This window comes from Sceloporus occidentalis, unplaced genomic scaffold (genome assembly GCF_023333645.1).
Source record: "Sceloporus occidentalis isolate IW3139 unplaced genomic scaffold, rSceOcc1.0.p SCAF_13, whole genome shotgun sequence".
In the NCBI taxonomy this organism is placed as follows: Eukaryota; Metazoa; Chordata; class Lepidosauria; order Squamata; family Phrynosomatidae; genus Sceloporus; species Sceloporus occidentalis.
Genome location: NW_028316993.1, coordinates 11045529 through 11066024, shown reverse-complemented (window position 1 = coordinate 11066024; position 20496 = coordinate 11045529). Strand labels below are relative to the sequence as shown.

Below are 20496 nucleotides of genomic sequence, written 5' to 3'. Positions count from 1 at the left end.
AGTTCATCCAACCCTGTACACATGCTGCAAGAAACAACGTTGCATAGTGGTTTGAGTGCTGGACTATGACTCTAGAGACCAGGCCTCGATTCCCAGCTTGGCCATGAAACCCATTGTGTGACCTTGCACAAGTTGCATGCTCTCAGCCTCAGAGGACTGCAAAGGCAAACCTCATCTGAACAAATCTGGCCAAGAAAACCCCATAGTAGGTTTCCCCTTCAGGGTCGCCATAAGTCAGACGTGACTTGAAGGCACACATCATCATCATCATCATCATCATCAACAACAACAACAACAACCATATGCTGCAACTTAACATTGCCTGCTCCTTACCCCCCAAAACAGCATCATGTTTCCTGGCACCAAAACAGACATCAAGGAAAAGGTAGGAGTTGTGTTACTCCTTACACACAATAACAAAAAGTGCTGGAAGAGCAAAACCAAGAGTTGGAAAACTCTTCTGCCTGACCAAAACATCTCCAGGAAGCAGAACAGAGCAAGCCCAAATCGCAAGATCACAGGCTGGATTTATTACTTTGGCACTGATAGATGACTTGAAAGCATTTGGTAGATAAAGAAATTGATTATTCAATAAATCACTCTCTATCCCATGAAAGCAGAGTTGCTGGGTCCTTTTTTTTATCCCCTTTAATGACAGAAGGAAGAGACAAACAGGTTTGCAGCGAAAAGGCAAAAGAAACCCCTGAAGGCAGACGGTGAACTACTTCCCATGATTTGCCAGACAAGCAAAAAGCCATCATTTGGGGGCCTTTCCCCAGCTATTTCTTAACATCTTGTGCCCCTTTTACAACTGAACCAGGGAGGCACACTTGATGCATTTCATTTAAAATATCTATATTCTGCCTTGTTATCACAAGATCTCAGGCAAAAATAGAATTTAAAACAATTATTTCTTTTCTCAGTTATTTTGCACCATCTTGCACTCATTTTACTACTGAGCCAGAGAGAAAACTTAATTTATTTTATCAAAAAATATGTATATTCTGCCCTATTAGCACCAGATCTCAGGATGGCACATAGGCAAAAGTGGAAAGCAAAACAGTTATTTCTTTCCCAGTTATTTCTCAACCATCTTGCACTCCCTTTACAACTGAGAGCCAGGGAGGAACACTTACGTTATTAAAAATATCTATACTCCGCACTATCATCAGGAGATCTCAGGCAAAATTGGAAATTAAAACAGTTTACAACAATTTAAATGTAAATGAGTGAGGAATAAACAGCCAAAAAAACACGTATTAAGGAATGTAATTAATGGAAACCAGACCTGTTTAAAACACTGTTATACCTCAAAGGCTTTCCTGAAAAGCCATGTTTGGATCTGGTGCTAAAATGACATTGCTTTAACTGCCATGGCTCCATGCTATGGAATTCTGGGATTTGTAGTTTTGTGAGATATTTTGCCTCCTCTGAGAAAGAGCTCTGGTGCTACAAAAAACTACAAATCACAGAATTCCATATAATTGAGTATGGGATTTGTTCTATAGGACTGTAATGCCACTGCTAGTTTAAGCTGCATGGTAGCACTACATTTTTGGATGTTCTTACCTATGTCTTTCCACGTGGTTTTGCCTGCATTGGTTTTAAGTTTTGTAAGCCACTTTGGGAGAAAAAAGGAAGGAGATAAGTGCATTAACAACACCCCAAAAGAGCTCTCTAGGAAAGCCCACTGGTTCAGACACAGGGATCCCTCTGTGCCCAGGGTTCAGTCTGTGAAGACCCCCCAAAAAAAACCTAAGAGAAACCCCAAAGAGAGGCTTCTGAGGGATGAATCAGCCATCATCTCGTCTTTGTGGATCCACCTGAAGGGCTGAGATCCCAGAACGCTTTCTCTTGCAACTCAAAGACTCTGGGAAATGCCGGCGGGTGAGCAGAGGGACACCCACTATATTTAGCATGCCCTCTTATGCTTTCACCAGCCAGAGATGCCTAAAGTCATGACTTTTTAATGTCTGAACTTGCACGCAAAAGGCCTCTGGAATGAAAATATATATATCACTGTAAGAAGCTCAGACATCCCTCCCCCTCTGCCACTGCTTTCCTGACTCTCTCTGCTGGCTCCTCTGTTCTTTGTGTCCCTTTCTTTTCTTTTCTTTTCTTGCCCCCAATCCATCTTTGAGCCTCTTCACCACCAAGACAATGGGCATCCCCACACGCCACTGGTGGCATCTACCTTCTTGCCCTTTAACCTTTCCTGACCTTTCATCCTCAGCTGTTCTTCCACTCAGCCATTCTGTTCCCATCAGGCCTCCCTTGCAAGTCTTCCCATGGTTCCTGGCATCTTGGCACCACCATCCCCAGAAGAATAATGGCATGGCACAGAATCACAGAGCAGGAAGGGGCTGCAAGGGCATCCAGTGGAACCCTCTGCCATGCAGGCCTCCACTGCTAAAGCTGCCCTGAGACGTGGCACGGCATGGGGGGCTCCATTTGCATGCCCACTCCTTCTCTGCAAAGGACCACTATGTAATAATATCATCATCATGATGTATACCCTGTCTTTTCTCCCTGAGAAGACCCTCTCTGTGATGGTGGTGGGTCTGAGAGAAGGCTTTTGCTGGGGGTCTTGGGGCCCAGAGAGCCTGAAGCCAAACCATATGGAGCTTTGCAGATCATAACCAACATTTGGGATTGGGCTGGACCCCTCAGCATCTTTTGCCTCACCCCACGGAGCCAAGTCTTACACAAGAAATCAAGGATAACAAAGCTGTTCATGGTTGTTTTCTTCCCTACACACCAGCCACAGAGTTTAGTTTTCTCCTGCTCCCTTTATGGTACTGTTGTGGTTATTTGAAAACATATGTAGCTCCAGACCTTTGGCATTTAGAGGCCTCTTGAGTGGGATTTCTCTCCTTTATCACCTTGAAGAGGTTTGGCAAAACGCAGCCCTTCAAGTGCAAAAGAACAGAACACAAGCCAGTGCCCCAATGGTTTTGGGGTGGACTCTGCTGCAGTTGAGGCAAAATCACACACACTGGCGCCCCAGAGCCCCTCCCTGCTGAAGCGAAGCAAATGCCCCAGCCGTCAAGGGGAGGGGGGCAGTGGGGGTCCTTGGCGGTGGGGATTCCCTGCAGAAATGCAACAAGCAAATCTGCCACTGAGCCCCCACAGACCTGGCTCACTCCGCTCGGCTTGCGGCTTGTTCCATATTTTATTCAGCATTTTATTGTGGGAGACAAAAGATGACAGCCGTCTATTTATTAAACTGGGAAATACACAGCCCTGCATCAGGCATTTCGGTTCTCATCACGATCCACTTTGGCACCTTTGGAGGCAGCTGGCTTCCCAGCCCCACGCAGTCTGTTCCTGCTTTGGAGCGATTCCTTCTCTCTCACCTGCCCCATGGACCAGGCTAAAGCCAGATTTATTTATTTATTGGGGGGGAGTCTTTCTTTACTAGGCAAACCAGCAGAGAGGAATTGCAGGGACCAGCTGCTGCTATGCCCACAATGGAAGTGGCCCCTGCAAGAAAACCCTGCTTCACTCCAGTGGCAGCTGTTAGCTCCCATGTCTGTAGGGTGGTAAATCCACTCCAGGCTTTGACATGGATTTTAAAAAGCTTTCCAAGCTATGCTGAACTTCTTTCACTGGATAGGATTTCAACACCTTGTAGAGAGTCTTTAAATCCTGCCTTAAAACCCGCACTGGATCCATTGCCCTACTGACATAGTAGCCCCAAGGGGCCACCGCTTCGAAGAATAAACAGCCAGGCTTGTTTCCACAGACAGCTCTCTGTGCAGAGCCTTGTGGAGAGGGATAGGTGGTTGGCACAGCATCCCAGTATCCATAGCCTCAATACTTATCTGTTTGTTTGTTTATTGGGCAGGCTTTTGGCCCCCAGGGTAGCACACAGCTCTTTGGTGATACATGCAAAAGGCTCAGCTGCCATCCGCAAGAGGGTCCCACTCCCACCAACCATCATGACCCTTCTTCCCAGCTTAAATGTGGTTGCGAAGGTGTCCCTCTCCTTCTGATGTTTTGTTTTTCAACCAGGCATATTTGCTCTTCAGGGAGACATCAGTCCTGGTTGATGATGGCTAGAATCCTGTTGGTGGCATTGGCCAAGCTGGGTATCCTTTCGCTGGCAGGGGCACTTTCAAGAAAGTAGGGTCTCAAAAAGAAAAATATGCCTGTTTGGCATCTATATGGTTTTTTTCTGAGTTTGTTGGGCATACTTTTGAGAAAGTGCTGGACAGCTCATCTCCTTATCATACTTATGTGAGTGGAGTTTTGCTGGCAATAAATGCTCATTGCAACAGACCAACTTCTGAGCATTTAATATACAGCAAAATGACCTTAAATTGCATACCCAGATGCTGCAGGGGGTCTGTCTGTTGTGGGCACAGCTGTTGCCCTCTCTCTTTTTGCCCTCGGCTCTACACACCCAGACGACTGAAGTGAAGACTATACGAAACCCAAGTCCCAGGCTCCTGCCAGGGCTCTTATCTGCATGCAGAGCTAGCCATCAGTTGTGGAACACAACCCATGTGTTGAATGGCAATATTGCACAACTGAACCGAGACAGCAAATGTGCAAATGAGAGCACAACCAAGTGTGCATTCATGTGCAATGAGCAACCGTGTGCAGTGCATTCGCAATGAATGGCACCATGTGCAAATATTTGTTTCCACTGAACGCATTCCACTGAATGCAAACATTTCACATCAGACAATGACTTCTGTATGAGAACTTAATACAAGCCGAAAGCCCAACAGCACTCTGAGCAACCACCATTTTCCAGAGTGAACAATGGACATGAAAAGTGGCTGTGTGACAACTCCTGGGGCCATAGAACCAGAAAAGAGGGCCTTTCACTCTCATTGGAAGGCAGCCCAGGATTTGTTGGAGATGGACTGGATGTCCCATGAGCACGAAATACAAAGACTTTCACCAGGAAACCTCAATCTGCAACAGCCCTTTAGATCAGCAGTTTCTGAATTGCACTTTGTATAACTATGGATATTATCTTTGTTTCCCAAGGCTGGGATCAGATGCATGGAGGAGGTGGGGACTGTTTGCTAGAGGAAATAAAACAAATGCAGTGGCCCATATTAGACACCCCTCTTTTCCCCACTGATAGGGCAAAAGGTAGAACGCTCAGGTTCTTCGCTGCTATGCATACTAGGATTATCTGTGCCTCTTTATCCAGATACACCTGAATCCATGTTGGTTTGAGCATTGGGGGGGGGGGGGGGCAAGGGGACTGGCAATGGAAGAAGATGGAGGTAGGATCCAATCCTGCCCAACTGCAGGCCTTGCAGAGTCTGGGTTTCGTTTGGAGAGCCACTGAAAGAGAGTGCCCTCTGCCGACTCTCCGCGACTGAAGCACCAGCTGCCACTCCACACCTGCTATAGCATTTGCAACACATCAGAAACACACATGCACACGCGCACACACACACCAAGCCCAACACCTCTCCCATTTGGCATTATTAACATAACAGCAGCTTAAGAGCTGTCACGTTAAAAAGTGCAAGATGAAGTGAGGTAGCCTACCAGGTGGGCAACAGTGCTGCTAATACATTGTCAAGTCAAGGAGACTTGTTATAAAGCACTTCCCAGGGAAAAAAAGCAAAGAAATGCAAAGTGAGAAAGGAACAGGAGCAAAGGAAAAGGCATGGGCTCTCCATGCGCCTCTCTTACAAGACAAAGGCAAGGAGAGCGAGACAGCACACCAGATCAGAGGGCCAGAGATAGCCAGATCGGATACTGCGCCTACCCCTGTCCAAGGTCCTCTAGTTCAGCCTCATGGGTTTCATTGGAGAAGGAAGCATCAGGCATTTCAGCTACAGAGCCATTTCATTTGGAGGGTGGGCTATGACAACCAGGCAAAGGTGCAGGCATTGGGGGCACATTGCCTCCCCAAGTAAGGATTCAGAGCCCCAATAGGAAATTTTCCTCCAGTCCTCAGATATCTCGCATTGCAGCAACTTCAATCTTGAACTGAGCATTTAGGACTAGAGCTTACGCTTGCCAAGGAAGGAAAAGATCCCAGGGGAAGGTGAAACACTGAAAGTGGCAAGGTTCTGGGCATGAACTATTTTCCATCTCTTCCCCCCCCCCCCCCCCCCCCCCCCGCAATGCTAGAAATTTGGAAACGGAAGGGAAATTCCATTTGAGGGGAAGGGATTCTTTTCCCTCCTGGGGCCATGCCCCTACAACCAGGCTTCCTTCTTCACCCCACTGTTTCCTCCCCAAACCCACAACCGCATCCGCTGGGGTCCCTCCATGGGGCTTCCTCTCCCCAAATGCACATGCCAGACCTTCGTCTTGTGTACAAGTATCTCTCAGGAGCCAGGATTAAGTAATTAGATTTGTCTGCTACAAAGAGGGAAGGGGGATTCTCTGGGTTGAAATTCACCTCGCTTGCCGTACGGGTTTTTTAACAGCACCAGCAGCTGAATTAACAAAAATTGCCGACTAGTGTGACCTGAAATCAAAAGAGCATGACACTCTCAGGCTCAAGAAAGCGAGAATGGAGGAAGGTTTCAGAGGCAAAAGAGGGGAAAGCCACAGAATCGGCTAAATTCCTAGTTTTTAATATACTGGCACAGTTTCCAAACCAGGATATGAAACCTACCTGGAGGAAAATACTAAGGCTGTAGTATGAGGCTGTAGATAAAGGCCAGAGGGTTCAAGGGAGAGGTGGTGGTTGGGGTCCTCATGCCCCATTGGCAAGGAGAGTCCCACCCCACACCTGAAGGTTCACCCCACTTTCCTGTATATGCCCCACCTGGCCCAAAACATCGATTCTGGCAATGTTTTTTCAAGCATGACACTAAATGGCTCCTTTGAGTCCCTCCAGTGGGACCTCCTGGGATCATTTAAGTTAGGAGCATAGAATCATGCAGCCCTATAATAACAATAATAGGATAAACCTTTATAATTGTCATAGACCAGCCTTCTAGGTGCTCTTAGGCAGCAACACCTATCACAACCAATGCCAAAGGATGGTGGGTGCTGCAACCCAACAACATCTGGAGGGCCACATGTTCTCCCCCCCAGCTCTGGTGTACGAAACATTAGCACCGGCTGGAAAAGAGAAGAGAGACCCTTCAACAATATGCTCTCCCTGAGCCCATGCGGCGTCTGCATTCACACTGCACAACAAGCAAGGGAAAATAAAATGGGTAAAAAGAGCGCCTGACCTTTGCCTGGGCTGCTGCATTTCCACAGTTGTGTTTCTCACAACTGCACCCCAACCAGCCAGGCCTAAATATCACCTTGGGCACAGAGAAATTTGGTTTGTTTTGTTGCGAAAGCAAACGTGGCAAAATTCAGCACTGCAGTATTCCCACACTGAAAGACTGAGACTTGGTCTCTTTGGAGTGAAGAAGATCTCTGCAGGACACACATGCTTGCTTCCAGCATTTTAAATACGACTGAATAAAAAAAAAATAACTGATTAAACTGTTAAATGCAGAGCTCCCTTCCTCGCTGGGGTTGGTTCAGCTCCAGCCTGGCTTTGCAGCTCCTATTGTTAAGTTGGCCTGAGTACAAACAGACTTGCATTTCATTGTCTTTGCTTCCATTTCTGTTATTACGGGGCTGTGCGCATTTGTGTGTGTAGCGTTTTCCTGAGCTGGCAGGGACCGTTCCTCAAGTTAATGTTTTCTAACTTGGTTGTTCCATTCCCAGGTGGCGAGAAACCACTTGTCTGAAGCGATTTGCTTTGTGCCAGGAAGGGAAAGGGGGGTGGGCTGGGGATTGGGGGGGGGAGAGGACATATTGATCTTCATTCAGGTTGCGTCTGCTCCTGAACAGCTAAGCTTTATCGCATCACCAGCCGCCAACGCTGCCAGGGCTCCTCTCTCATTGTTTTACACTCAACGAGACACAAACTTTGAGACAGGCATTGTGGACCCGTTTGGCTGCAGCGGCGGCGGTGACACATCGGATCGCAGTGTTGGGAGAGATTGGAGGGAGTGTGCATTCCTGCCTTGCTTTGCACAAGTGTGGAGTTATCATCCCATCATCAGGAGCAATCCCACTCCTGCGGAATAAGCGTGACAAGATCACCCCCGGCCTCGCAAACGTCCCCCTCCTGGTTTCACTTCAGTGGCATCGATTTTCAATTATGCTTCCACAAATTGGGAGCCGAGTCATTGTCTTTCAAGGCATCGATCCGGGTTTCTAGCGGGACAACGGATCTAGTGGTGCTTTCGGCACAATGGCTACAGCTGCTGAGAGCGAGGTGGAAACCAACGCTTTGGTGGATCGGTTCCTAAGTGCTCAGGATTAGGAAGGAAATTGGGTCTCCCTCTGTACCAGCAGAAGCCCAGTCTTGCTGGAGGCCTCTAGAAACAGTCTACCTTCCAACATCACCCTTCGCACAACGCAAGTCTTTCTCCAAGCTGTTAATCACACCCAAGTCGAATAAGATAATATTTGACTTTTCTTTTTCCTGCCAATTCAATCACAGAACAATATCAAACAGATGCAACTCAATGGTCTACAAATTATTAACGGGGGAGTCAAGGGAGGAAAGCAGTTAAATTCCTAAAGGAGGGAAAGAAAGAAAGAAAGAAAGAAAGGAAGAAAGGAAGGAAGGGGGAGAATGAAAAAGGATGTTTCCAAAAGGAAAATAAAAACAGCCTAATAAGTCCTGAGCACAATAAGCCTACCTCTCCAAGAAAGATAATTATGAATTGAATTTGCTCACAAAACGTTTCTGCAAAATAATCAATGGACGGCTTTATTTCGGCAGACTCTCAGCCGCCCACAGGCCTCCTTTTCTGTGTCGCTGGCATTTTGTCCAAACAATGGATGCCACAACCTTTCCTCCTTCTCCTTCTCCTTCTTATTCCCTAGTCCCTAAATTTGCATAACACGTCTCTTATTCCAGCCGAAACAGAACCGTGGCCCTCAGCCCAACTCCCTCGGATGCCAAAAGCTCCTTGCTGAGGATGGATGCAAGTGCAACAAGGAGGGCACCGTGCCACAAAAGGTGCCACCTCCTCTTCCTCCTCCTCCATCTTCCTCCCAGCATCCCAGATGCAGAAAGCCAAGGCAAGCCAGCCATGTGGGGTTTGGGGGCGGGAAAAGCAGGCGGTTTCTGTCCCTGGGAGCCCCGTGGGGGCTAATGTGTGGCAAGGTGCCAGGCCAGCTCCCACACATCGGCTTCTCCCATTCAAGTCAAAGCCACAACACAGAGAGACACAACACACATACACACAGAGTGCAAGGCGACGGACGCATGCAAGAGGGTGGGCAGGCCCCAGAGAGACGCCAGAGACCTGTGTGAACCTCTGGAAAAAGATGTGACGCACACCCTTTACGTGTCAGAGAGAAAGCAAACATCCATTGCAACTTCTCCTTCTCCTCCTCCCCAGCGACTTCAGTTTCAACTCTACAAATATTTGACCTGCTTCAACAAAGGCAGGATGGTAATTGAGGATCCATCCAAAGAGCGCTTGGCCAGAGAAATCGAAATATGGCACAATCCGCCATCGGAAGGCGGCTTTGCAGAGAGCAAAGCCATTTGCCATTTCTTTTTGCAGAGCTGGCTGCCTTGTTCCCAAAGGTTTACAATAATGCCATCATGAACCACAAAAGAGGCACGGATGGGGACCTGGATTTGGAGGGGACCAGACCCTTCTTGCATTTTCAGGAAAGGGATGAATGAGAGGCTGAAAATGCACTTAAAGCTAAAGGCGGAAAGCGCTGGCTTTCTGGAGGGAGGAAAGGAGGTTTGCTCCAGAGACCGGCGCTTTGCTCAGCCACATCCAGAGCCCCCTAGAAGGACCTCCTTGACCCCTGCCATTATCCATCCAAGCCAGATGCCCCTCTCCCTCCCAATTATTGCTTTGCCATGGCTCTGACTGCAATGACATTTACTCTCAGTGTAATGAATTGCTCCCAGGAAGAGAGAGCAAAAAGAGACTGTGCTCCAAATGACACGACAACTGCACTACTAGGGAACTTGAAGACGTTCCAGTGAATATCATCAGCATCGCACTTATTAGTTTGCATGAAATACAGATTAAAGCAGATTGCTTCAAAACCTCAAAGGCTGCCGGCAAAACAAATCATGGTTTCGGCGAAAAGGGAAGAAATGCCACCGATACACATGTCCTGGAATCTCTTTTTGTGAGGATCAAAACCTTGAATCCATTTGCTAGGCAATTCCAGGGAAAAGCCCAAGAAGTTGCTCTGAGTTGTTGCTGTTTTTAAAATAACACTTCTCAGTTTATAGTAAAAATCTGACGCGAGTCAACCTGAAGGAACCCCAAAAAATTAAATTAGGAAGGCCAGGGGAAGAAAATGGTTGCCTTCCTTTAAAAAGGAAAGGTGAGGGAGACGCTTAGCCCAGGAAAAGCTCTGGGTTGGCTTGCCTCTGAACCAGAAATTGCTGCGGCTGATATAGAGAAATTCCCCTTTTGCCGCCGCTTTGCCTTCCTGGCTCCCTTCTCTTGGTTGGCATTTTGGCAAGGCAAGGTTTGAGCACATATGCTTTTCTAAGTGACACATATATATATATATATATATATATATATATATGAAGAAGTAGAATGATGCATAGGCTCCATAGGAACATTTTCTTTTTTAAAAAGAAGGAACCATAGTAAACCATCAAGAAAAATTTGGAGGGAAAATTAAGAAGTGGGGTTTTTTTTGGTCTCACAAATATAGTGATTACAGTGTATAACCATATATATATATATATATATATATATATATATATATATTCCTATGACAGAATGGTTATATAGTGGACTATGTCATCTTGAAATGGCACAGGGGCACCTTCGCCCTTAAATGTTCTTGCAGAATTAATCCTTCCAAAAGTCCAGGGTGCTGCAAGGCAGGAGCTCTTCTGTCTGCAAAAAGGGTTGCTGTCGCTCCTCTTGTTGTTCCCGGTGCCCTTTTCCAGGGCATGAAATCCCACTTTGCCCAATAGGAGTGGTACTTGAGAGCCCCGGGGGCCAATCCCACACTACCAACCAAGTGCCTCAAAAGAAGTATCGGAAGGCCTATCATCCTGTTGCCCTGCCCAGCCCCAAAGGGCCCAGCAGTCCCAACCCTGTGAGCCCTTCCTGCCCTGGCAGCCAAGGCAGAAAGGGAAAGCCCCCCCTCCCCCGGGACACGAGCAAAGCAATGGGGAAAGGGGCACGGGTCCTGTGGGCACAGGTCAGCCCACACCATCATCATCATCATCATCATCATCATCATCATCATCATCATCATCATGACCACCAGTGTTCTTCTTCTTCTTTCCTTGCAGATGAGACACACACTTTTGAAGGAGAGAAAGAAAGTCGAACTTTCCCTGAAGCCCATGAAGCGGAGGATGCCAGCCTGCCTCTCTGCCCGGTGGGCATGGGCTGGGCCAACCTTTTCCTGAGGGGCCCAGCAGCCAAGGCCCCCTCCGAGGAAAGGCCTGCCCTGAGGGGGGAGGGGTGGGGGAGCCCCGGCCAAGGAGGGCCAAGGAGCCCCAGGGCCGCTATGGGGTCCCAGGGCTTTGGGGTCCGACCGAGGGGGGCAACGGGGGAGGGGCATCCTCCTCCTCTTCTTCTTCTTCGGGGGGGCGGTCCGAGGGGAGCCCCACCGACGGAGCCTAAGTCCCCAGTCCCCCTCCCCGCAGGGCCCCAGAGAAGGAAAGCCTGGAAGGGGGGGAGCCTTTATTGGGGCAGATACCGAAGGAAGAGGAGGAGGGGGCCAGAGGACGGAAGCCCCCCTCCCTCCCTTCCCCCCCCTGAAGGTCCCTTTGGGCCGCCAGCCCCTTCTCGGCCGAAGAGAGAGAGGGACGGAGCCCTCCCCCAAAAGGCTGGCGCTGGGCTGCCTCCGGACCCCTCTTCCTCTCAAGTGCCCCCCTCCTCTATCCTGGCCCTGAAGCCGGACAGAAGCCCCCCGAACTCCCCCGAGGAGCCCAGAGCACTCACCGATGCGGATGACATGGGGCATGGCCTGGGAGGCGGAGGCGTGGAGCCCCAGCAGAGCCACCAAGAGGCCCGCCGCCGCCGAGAGCCACGAAGAGGAGGACGAGGACGAAGACAAGGAGGACCAGGAGGAGGCTGAGGCCGAGGAGGCGCCGCGGGGCCCGGGGCTGGCTCTGTCGGTGGGGCGCGGGGGGCCGGGGCCCCTGAGCCGCATCCTGAGCGGACGAGGAAGGCCAGGCGGGGGGCCGGGGGGGTCCTAGGCCTCCGGCTCCCGAGGGAAGGGGAAGGGGCAGGGGAGGGGCGGGGAGGGGGCCCCCGGGGAGCCCCAGGAGGAGAAGGAGGAGAGGGAGAGGGAGAGGGAGGGCCGCCCGGAGAGAGGCGCCTCCCGGGAGGAGACCCGGAGCCTCATGCTGCCTCCGGCCCCGGAAAGGAAGGGAATGGCAAGAAGGAGAGGAGGAGGAGGAGGAAGGCGAGCGGGAGCCGCTCCGACGCCGCCTGACTCGCCGAGAGACCTCCGCCTCAGCCCTCGCTCAGTCCCTCCCTCGGTGGGTCTCTCTGCTTCTCCTTCTCGGCACCTGCTCCAGGGCCCCTGGGCCCCCGGGGGCTCCTCCCGGCCGGGCAGCTCTTCCCGGGAGCGGAGGCAGCCAAGGCGGCGGACGAAGGCGCCTGGCGAGGAAGGGAGGGGAGGGAGGGAGGGGGACTTCCGGGGGAGGGAGGGAGGGAGGGAGGGGACGTCACGCGGGGGGAGGGGGAGGGGAAGCCCCTGGCCTCTGCCCACGTGCAGAGTGCCTTTGCGCCGCCGGACCCGGGCTTCCCCAGCAGCGCCTCCGAAGGAGGAAAGAAGGAGGGAGGGAAGGACGGGGGGTCCCTGCAGAGACAGCCCTCCGAAGGGAAGAAGAGAGGCTGGGTCGGAAAGCGGAGCGGGAAGGGACCCCCCCCGGCCACAAAAGAGGAGCGGGAGGAGCGGGGAGAAGGGGGCTTGGGGCGGCCGGGGGACCCTGGCCCCCTCCCTCCCTCCCTCTCTCTCTGGCCCTCCTTCCGTGGGGCAGTAGAGAGGCCGAGAGAGGAGCTTGTGGGATGAATTCACCACTGAAGGCCAAAGGGCCAGGCGACCCAGAGCCAGCTGCTGCCAAGGCCTTTTCTTCCCCAGCGGAGAGAGCCTTGGGCCGCCTGCCAGAGGGATGGGCACAGCTGGCCCCTTCCTCTCTCTCCTGGCCAAAGGAAGAGGGGGGTACCCCGGGGGGGGCTTCCCTTTCCAGATGGGTCCCAGTTTGAGGTGCAAGACCAGTTGGCACTGGTGGGTACTACACCTGGAGGGTCTGGTGTGGCTACTGGGCAAGAGAGGAAAAGCTGCTGCTTGGCATGTGCCTCCAGAGTCCAGCATGGCTGCTTGTGCAGGAGCCACGGCAGACTCTGGGTGGGTGCGTGGGCAGTTTTGGAGGGCGGGCGGGAGGGTAGGACAGTCTGCCTCCCCACATACACACCGGGTGATACCAACTGCAGCAATGCCACAGTTTTGACAGACCCATTGGTTCCCAGGGTTTGCAGAATCACCCCCTGTGCATGATGCCACAGGCGCATCCGGGCAGAGAAACCCTCGGCTGGACAATGCCCATATTCGCTCCCATTGTGCCACTGTGTGAGTGTGGCTTTGCACCAAGCCAACGCCCTCCAGTGCCCTGTCCCTTCTCTCCAGATGTTTGCAAAAGTCCTTTCCTAGAGACTGGCGTGGCACTAATGCCCCCCTCCCTGGTTCCCTGTCTCTCTGCCTTTGCCTCTGCTGCCGCTGAGATACGCAAAAGCCTTTCATGCCCGTGAGCACAAAAAAGTGTGGATTTATAGTGGGGCGCAGTCCTATTAATTTAACGCCAGCCTGTTCGAGTAGAAAGGGAAAAACTGCTTACTAGAGAGGACAAACGTTGAAACGTTTTATTAATCTCTGGAGAGGAGAAGTGTGCCGGTGGGGGCCGGGGGTGGCGGGACGGAGGGTTTTCAAGTCCAAATCAAAACACTGTTTGAAAGATGAGCTTCCCGGGAAAGAGGTGTAGAATAAGCAGTTTTGCCTCGGGGGCTTTTGGGGTTTTCAGCACTAATGAAGACAAAAGAAGGACTTTGGAAAACATGAAATAAAGGGAGAACGGTCCTAAAAGCCGTGTTTGGCGGAATTAGCTGGAGCGGCTGCATTTTGTCTGGCTGGATTTATATGCATCAGGTATGATACAGCCACAATCAGGGTGAGTTATGAGGCCCGGTGTGCGCATTACGGAGATTCATGCGCCGGAGTTCCTAAAACAGCGCCAGGAGTAAATACGCGCAGCACCTGCCGGGTTTGGGGAAGAGGAGGGCAGATTCCTCGGTCTGGAGTGCCCTCTGCTGAAACCTTCCCCAGATCTCTCTGCCTTTTGACAATTTGGAGGAGACTGGCACAGAAGAAATCCAGTCCATGCTCACAGTGGACTCTTGGGTTTGGTAAAACTAACAGCAACATTAATTTCTATTATTATTATTGTTATGATTACTCTGCATTTTTCCCAGTCCAGAATTAAAAGTGGTTTACAAAAACAGACACCATTTAAAAAATTCACGCGATACGAAAGTTAAAAAATAGAACTACACTAACAATAAAAAGGAACCTCTCTTTCTTCATATGATTCCAAGGCAGTCGTCTTGGTACTGAACTGTTGTCAGTAATAAAGACAAACAAGCTGCCACTTAATCCAGACAAGAGAGAGGTGCCACTGGTCAGTCATAAGGCAGGTCAGGGAATGGGGCCACACACTCCCCTTGAAATAGCCTCACAACTCAGGTGTTTTCCTCCTGGACTCAACTCTGAGCCTGGAGGCCCAGATTTCAGCTGAAGGGCATTTGCCCAACGAAACCTGGTGCGCCAGCTGTGCCCATTCTTTAAGGCGTCAGATCTGGCTACAGTGACACATGCCTTGATTTCTACTGTAACACACTCTACATGGGGCTGCCTTTGGAAACAGTTCAGAAATGCCAGCGGATCCAGAATGCTGCAGCTAGAATGGCTGACCAGAGCCAGTTATAGGGAGCATACAACTCCCTTGTTGAAACAGCTTCACTGGCTACCAATTCATTTCTGGGCACAATTCAAAGTGCTGGTCATGACCTATAAAACCCTATACTACTTAGGCCCAGCACTGCATCTCTCCATACAAACCTGCCAGAGCCCTAAGACAGTGATGGCAAACCTATGGCACGCGTGCCAGAAGTGGCACTCAGAGCCCTCTCTGTGGGCACACGTGCCATCGTCCCAGCACAGAGTTTGCCAGAGTTTGTTACTAGAAAGCCAGAGGGACATGGCACTTTGCAATAAATAAGTGGGTTTTGGGTTTCAGTTTGGGCACTCGGCCTCTAAAAGGTTCACCATCACTGCCCTAAGACCTTCCAGGGAGGGCTTTCTCTCAATACTGCAACCATCCCAGGCTCCCTTGGTGAAACACAGGAGAGAAAGCTTTCTGGGTGGCTGCTCCCAACCTCTGGAGACCCCCTTCTACAGCGCTATATAAATAAAGAATAATAATAATATGGGAGGTTAAGCTGGCCCTCTCCCTGCTCTTTTGCTGGCAAACAAAGATGTTTTAGAAGGATGAAGGGAAAGAAGAGAAGGAGGAGGAAGAAGAACAGGGAAGGAGCAGTGGGATGCAAGGAACCAACTGTGGCACAAGAGATGAAACAGGTAAGATATCTCCTAGAAAAGGGGACACCCCAAAAAAGAGTGAAGAATTTGCAGTCCCCCCCCCCATCTATATATTTACAGACATTGCAGTGTTTTCACTCTCTTGTACCCCAGTGCGGACATTATTTACTCTTATCTATATATTGCCCAGTGTTTGGGCTTTGCCCTCCTCCGTTGCCAGATGCATGATCTGGAAGCCAGACGTACCACGGCTGCCTGCGGAAAGTCAGCCGTGATGCCGGCCCTTGCTGAGTGTGTTTTTGCAGATCTGCCAGGGAAGCAAAAGCAACAAAGTCATTTCTGTACATCTGGAAAGAGAGGTGAAAGCAAAGCTGGGAAATATATGGCCTGCCCAGAATGTGCCCTTGAAAGAGCTACAGCTGTACTCTGCTGTGTCAGTTCGAAATGAACACATTTCCACACCACAAACACAATTGCAGAAAAGCCTGTTAATGTGCTGAGCTGCTGAAAACCAGCAAGAGCCTGGCCAAAAGCTGCCTTTCTGGGTGCCCTGCTGGGAAGGAGTGTGGCTGAAAAGAAGCAAGGAGGGACCGGATTTACATTACTCTTCTTAAAACATTCCCAGCTCTCAGCTAATGCAGAACCTTTGGATCCATGCAATGTCTTCTGGTACTAAAGACTTGTTTCTCTTGTAACCACACAAACAGAGATTCTGCATTAGGGCTGCAATGTGTTAAGCCTTGAATCCCATTGTGGGAGAAAGGCGGGACATAAATCCTTGAAATAAATAAAGTCTCCACATGTGCATTGATTGTGGTATGCAAACCATGTGCTGAATGGCACCATTGCATAACTGAACACACCACCCAATGAACAACCAAGCACATGTGTTCATCAACATGTGTATTGGTGTTCCCATCTGCGTGTGCAAAGGCACCATGCCTGCCGCTCTGGGCTTCTGGAGACAAGGACTTAATGGGGATGTTTTGTGTGAAAGAGACCAAAATGTCCAACTGTTTCCATTGGGGAATTTACCAGCAGACACTCACAGTATTCCAGCTATGATTCCAGAGTTTCAGCAGTCAATGAAGATTGCAACTCTGATCCAAAGGGTGCCATCCAATTTCCGACCGATGCAGCTTTGCACCAGCTCCAGCCTGAAGGCCAACATCTGCTGAGTTGAGCGAAGTGGCGCAAATTGGGCCATGTCACATTCGGGGTGACTCTCAGCAAATGCCACCCATGGAAAATGGAGGTCCTTGAAAGGTTTCTTCTGCCTTTCACAAGGAGGCAAATAACCTTCCTGCACAGGACTTTGCCTCTGATCTCAAGCGTTTCCTGAACCAAGCATCTGCTTCTGTGGCGGGATGAGTTTTGCTCTCTCTTGGGGCAAGGCATATTAGAAATAGGAACCAAGGACAATTTAAATAAACTTCTCCCCCCCCCCAAAAAAAAAAATTCCCCACAAGCCTGAATGCCTCAAATGACAGGCCTCAAGGAGCCGGCTCACCTATGGCAGCTGTTCCCTGCCTGGGGCAAAATTTGTTGTGGCCGACAGAGGATGTGGGAAGTGGAAAATAATTAGGGCAGCGAGAACGGAAAGCGACACTGATGAGTTGGATTGCTTTCCTTTGGGGGAAAGAGAGAGCGGAGGACAAGCGTTACTCCTCTGCCAGAAAGAGTAACAACAGGAAGGAGGGGTGGCTTTGGAGGGTCATAGAAATGGCCGCAGTTTCCATCGGTCAGTTATTTAAACCCTAAGTTTTTAAAAAGCTATCCAGTGTGGGGTTTTTTGTTGCACATCTCTCAGGATCAGTGCATCACCCACTAAAACCCTCTGAATCAGGAGGAGTTGCATTTGAATAGAACTTGGTCTTGGATTTGTTGGTTTATTGGTGAAATATATGCCATGCAATTTAAAAACTAAATCAGTGTGTCTTTCAGCTCAAACTGGGTTATGCAGAAGCACATTCCAAACAGAAACAGAGCGATTGCCTTTGTGAGCTTTGAAAGAACTCTCCAACACCGAACTCTCTCCTCCAAACAGTGATTCTTTAAAGTTCAGACCCAAACCCAGAGTGGATTTACCACCTTCTTGAAACAGAAACCGCCAGCTGCCTTTGCCTCAGATGAGTCCGAGAGTCCACAACTCTGGTCAGTGTTTTTGCTTTTCCAACATATTGGTGGGCTGCTATTTTATTTGGCTGGTTTCATTATTAGCTGCTTTGGGAATCTGTTGGCATCAGAACAGGATAGAAACATATGTAAATAAGTGCATAAATTTCGCAGCTGCCTCTGGTTGGTGTTTCTCGATGTTCTTGTTAAAATTAGATCCCTAAAGCAGTTTCAGGAGGGAGGGGGATATGGGAACATCTGATGTGAAAACAGAGAAAGGGGTTTCTGGTGGTAAACAAGAAAGTTTTTATTTCCAAGAAAGAGCCCATTTGGTTGCCATAGGCAAGGCACAGCTTAAAATCCCCTGCAGGCCAATTTTCACATTGTTTTCCCCGAAGAAGACCAGACAAATCCACACTGGAGAAATAACCCAGTTTGGCACCGCTTTTCAGCATCCTGGCTCAAGGCTATGGAATTCTGGGAGGTGGAGTTTGTTGTGGGGCCAGAGCAGAGCAGAGCTCTTGACCCCACAACATACTCCAACTCCCAGAATTCCATAGCCTTTAGCCAGAAAAAGTTAAAGCGGTGCCAAACCGGGTTATTTCTCCAGTGTGGATGAAGCCACTGTCTGAAACCTGCCTATCCCTGAACTAAGGAACATGGACTGAAAGACAGAGTGGGAAAGAGATGAAATGGTTGCTGGGGAGTGCGAGGAATTCTGCTATAAGTTTGCAACTCTGATTTTGGACTTGTTGGGTGTCACTGAACAGGAGAGAAGACTGAAACGTGGCACAAAAGCCATCTTCGGATAAAGCATGCAAAGGGCCATCATCCCATGGACTGTAGAGAAGGATGGTTAATTTTCTGCTGCTGTGGAGAGTAGGACCCAATGCACCAAAGGATTCAAATTACAAGAAAGAACATCCCAACTAACTGTTAGGAAGAACTTGTTGGTGGTGAATCCCATACTGTCACTTAGGTCCAAACCATTCAAAAACTTGTATCTCCCCATTTGAACCTCCATGAGGCTTACAATCCATGGGGAAAGGGGCTTTCTCTCAGTCCCATCATCCGCACAAGCTCTTCTGGTGAGGACATTATGAGGACATTCATTGGAAGCTTTTAATGAGAGGTTGGATGGTCCGTCTCTCAGGGAGGCTTTAGCTATAGACCCCTGTATGGCAAAAGGTTGGACTAGGTGGCCCTTGGGATCCATGCATGCCAGAAGAACTATGGCTTGGAGCCTGTATTGTGCCTTGAAAGGCTCAGGAAGGTCATGCATTGACAGGTGAGGCTTCTGTTTCTGTGTCCATGGTTAACCTCAGCACAGCCTGACCTCCTTTCCCTGCCTAGGTTCAGCCTCTTGCATTGTTTCTTCTTTGGCTGCTTTCAACTGATTCCTGGGTGACTGTTGGACTGAGCTGGAAGGTTTGACAGAGGAGGCCTCTAAGACACACACTGATCCTCTCCGATGGTTTGCATTCGTTTCCATTCCCTTTCTGTGGAAGCTGGAAATCACCTTTCATCTTCTTTCTCTCCAAAGATATTTCAAAGCAGCCCTTGGGATTCTGGGCTGCCTGCAAGTGATGGCCATTAATTGTGCCTGTTCTGCCAGGCAAGGAAAACGAGAGAGAACCCGCCGCAAGATGAGGGAGAGCGCACTGCCTTCGTCCTTGTATGTGGCCGACTAGCTTTGTGACATGCCTGCCTCCGCTCAAGAGTCAAAGGAAATGCAATGACTTTCTTCCAGCGCAAGGACCAGCCCTAACTCCTGTTTTGCAGATGCCCCAAATTGTGCTCAAGGGAAATGCCGAAACCCAAGAGGCGTCCACCAGCCACGTGGGAAAATGATTTGGGCAGAAATCTGGACCATTCCCTCATTCCCAGTTTTCATCTGGTAAGTTTTAGGATGGTGCTTCACAATTAAAAGGAAAAGAAACTCAACATTTCTGCTCCACCAATGGGCAATTCCTGAACCCAGAACCACTTGAACCAGGGATTCCCATGGAGCCTCCATCCCATTCACAAGTTGACTCCTTTGACAGAGCACCTTCTTTTGCAAAAAGGTGGCATCTCTTGCCCCTTCGACACCCGTTCCAATGGCTGACCACAAACGGCCAGCCAGGAAAGGCATTTCAGATGTTTGCAAGCAGCTTGGCAAAAGAAGTGGACTTGATAGGTCCAGCTTGTGAGGAATCGGAAATTTACTTTTTAAGACAACAGATGTTCTGAGCTGGAACGTGCTGCCACTGCAGGGCTTCAAAAGACTTTGTTTGGTATCCAAAACTCACACAAATAGCAACCTGCTCTAGGAAAGTATTTGTTGGTGGCAAATTTGTGAGCCAAACAAGCTGCACCAGAAGAAAGTACACACATAGAAACATACACAAAAGACCTCTGCCAACAGAGAGACCTACTCCCCTGGTCTGTTCCAAGGTCTAAGCTGCACTGCAATTTGACACTGCTTTAACTGCCATGGCTCCATCCTATGGAATCCTGGGATTTGTAGTTTATTGTGGCACCGGAGCTCTCAGACAGAGAATGCTGAATATCTCACAAAATCCCATGATGGTTAATGTGGTGTCAAATGGCATTATTATTTTTTTCAGTGCAGACTAGATCCTGGTTTTCTCCCAGCCTTGAACTTCCAGGCTACAGTGAAAGTGAAATAACAGTATCAATAGCAAGTACATTTCTATACCACTTAAGCACTTCCTAAGTGTTTTACAGTGTGTGTAAGCTGACTGCTCCCAACAAGCTGGGTACTCATTTTAGCAACCTATGGAAGCACGCAAGGCTGAGTTGACCCTGAGCCCCTGG

General features: G+C 49.6%; 1 protein-coding gene across 1 annotated transcript in view; it reads right to left on the bottom strand.

Annotated features, from left to right (window-relative positions):
- The window catches only part of GRIK3 (glutamate ionotropic receptor kainate type subunit 3), a 137271-nt gene extending 125021 nt beyond the window's left edge, over nt 1–12250 (bottom strand). Inside the window, exon 1 of the mRNA XM_089479203.1 lies at nt 11904–12250. Coding sequence (XP_089335329.1) covers nt 11904–12114 — 211 coding nt within the window. The 5' untranslated portion in view covers nt 12115–12250. The remainder of the gene's footprint in view (nt 1–11903) is intronic.
- Between the last annotated feature and the right edge of the window lie 8246 nt (nt 12251–20496).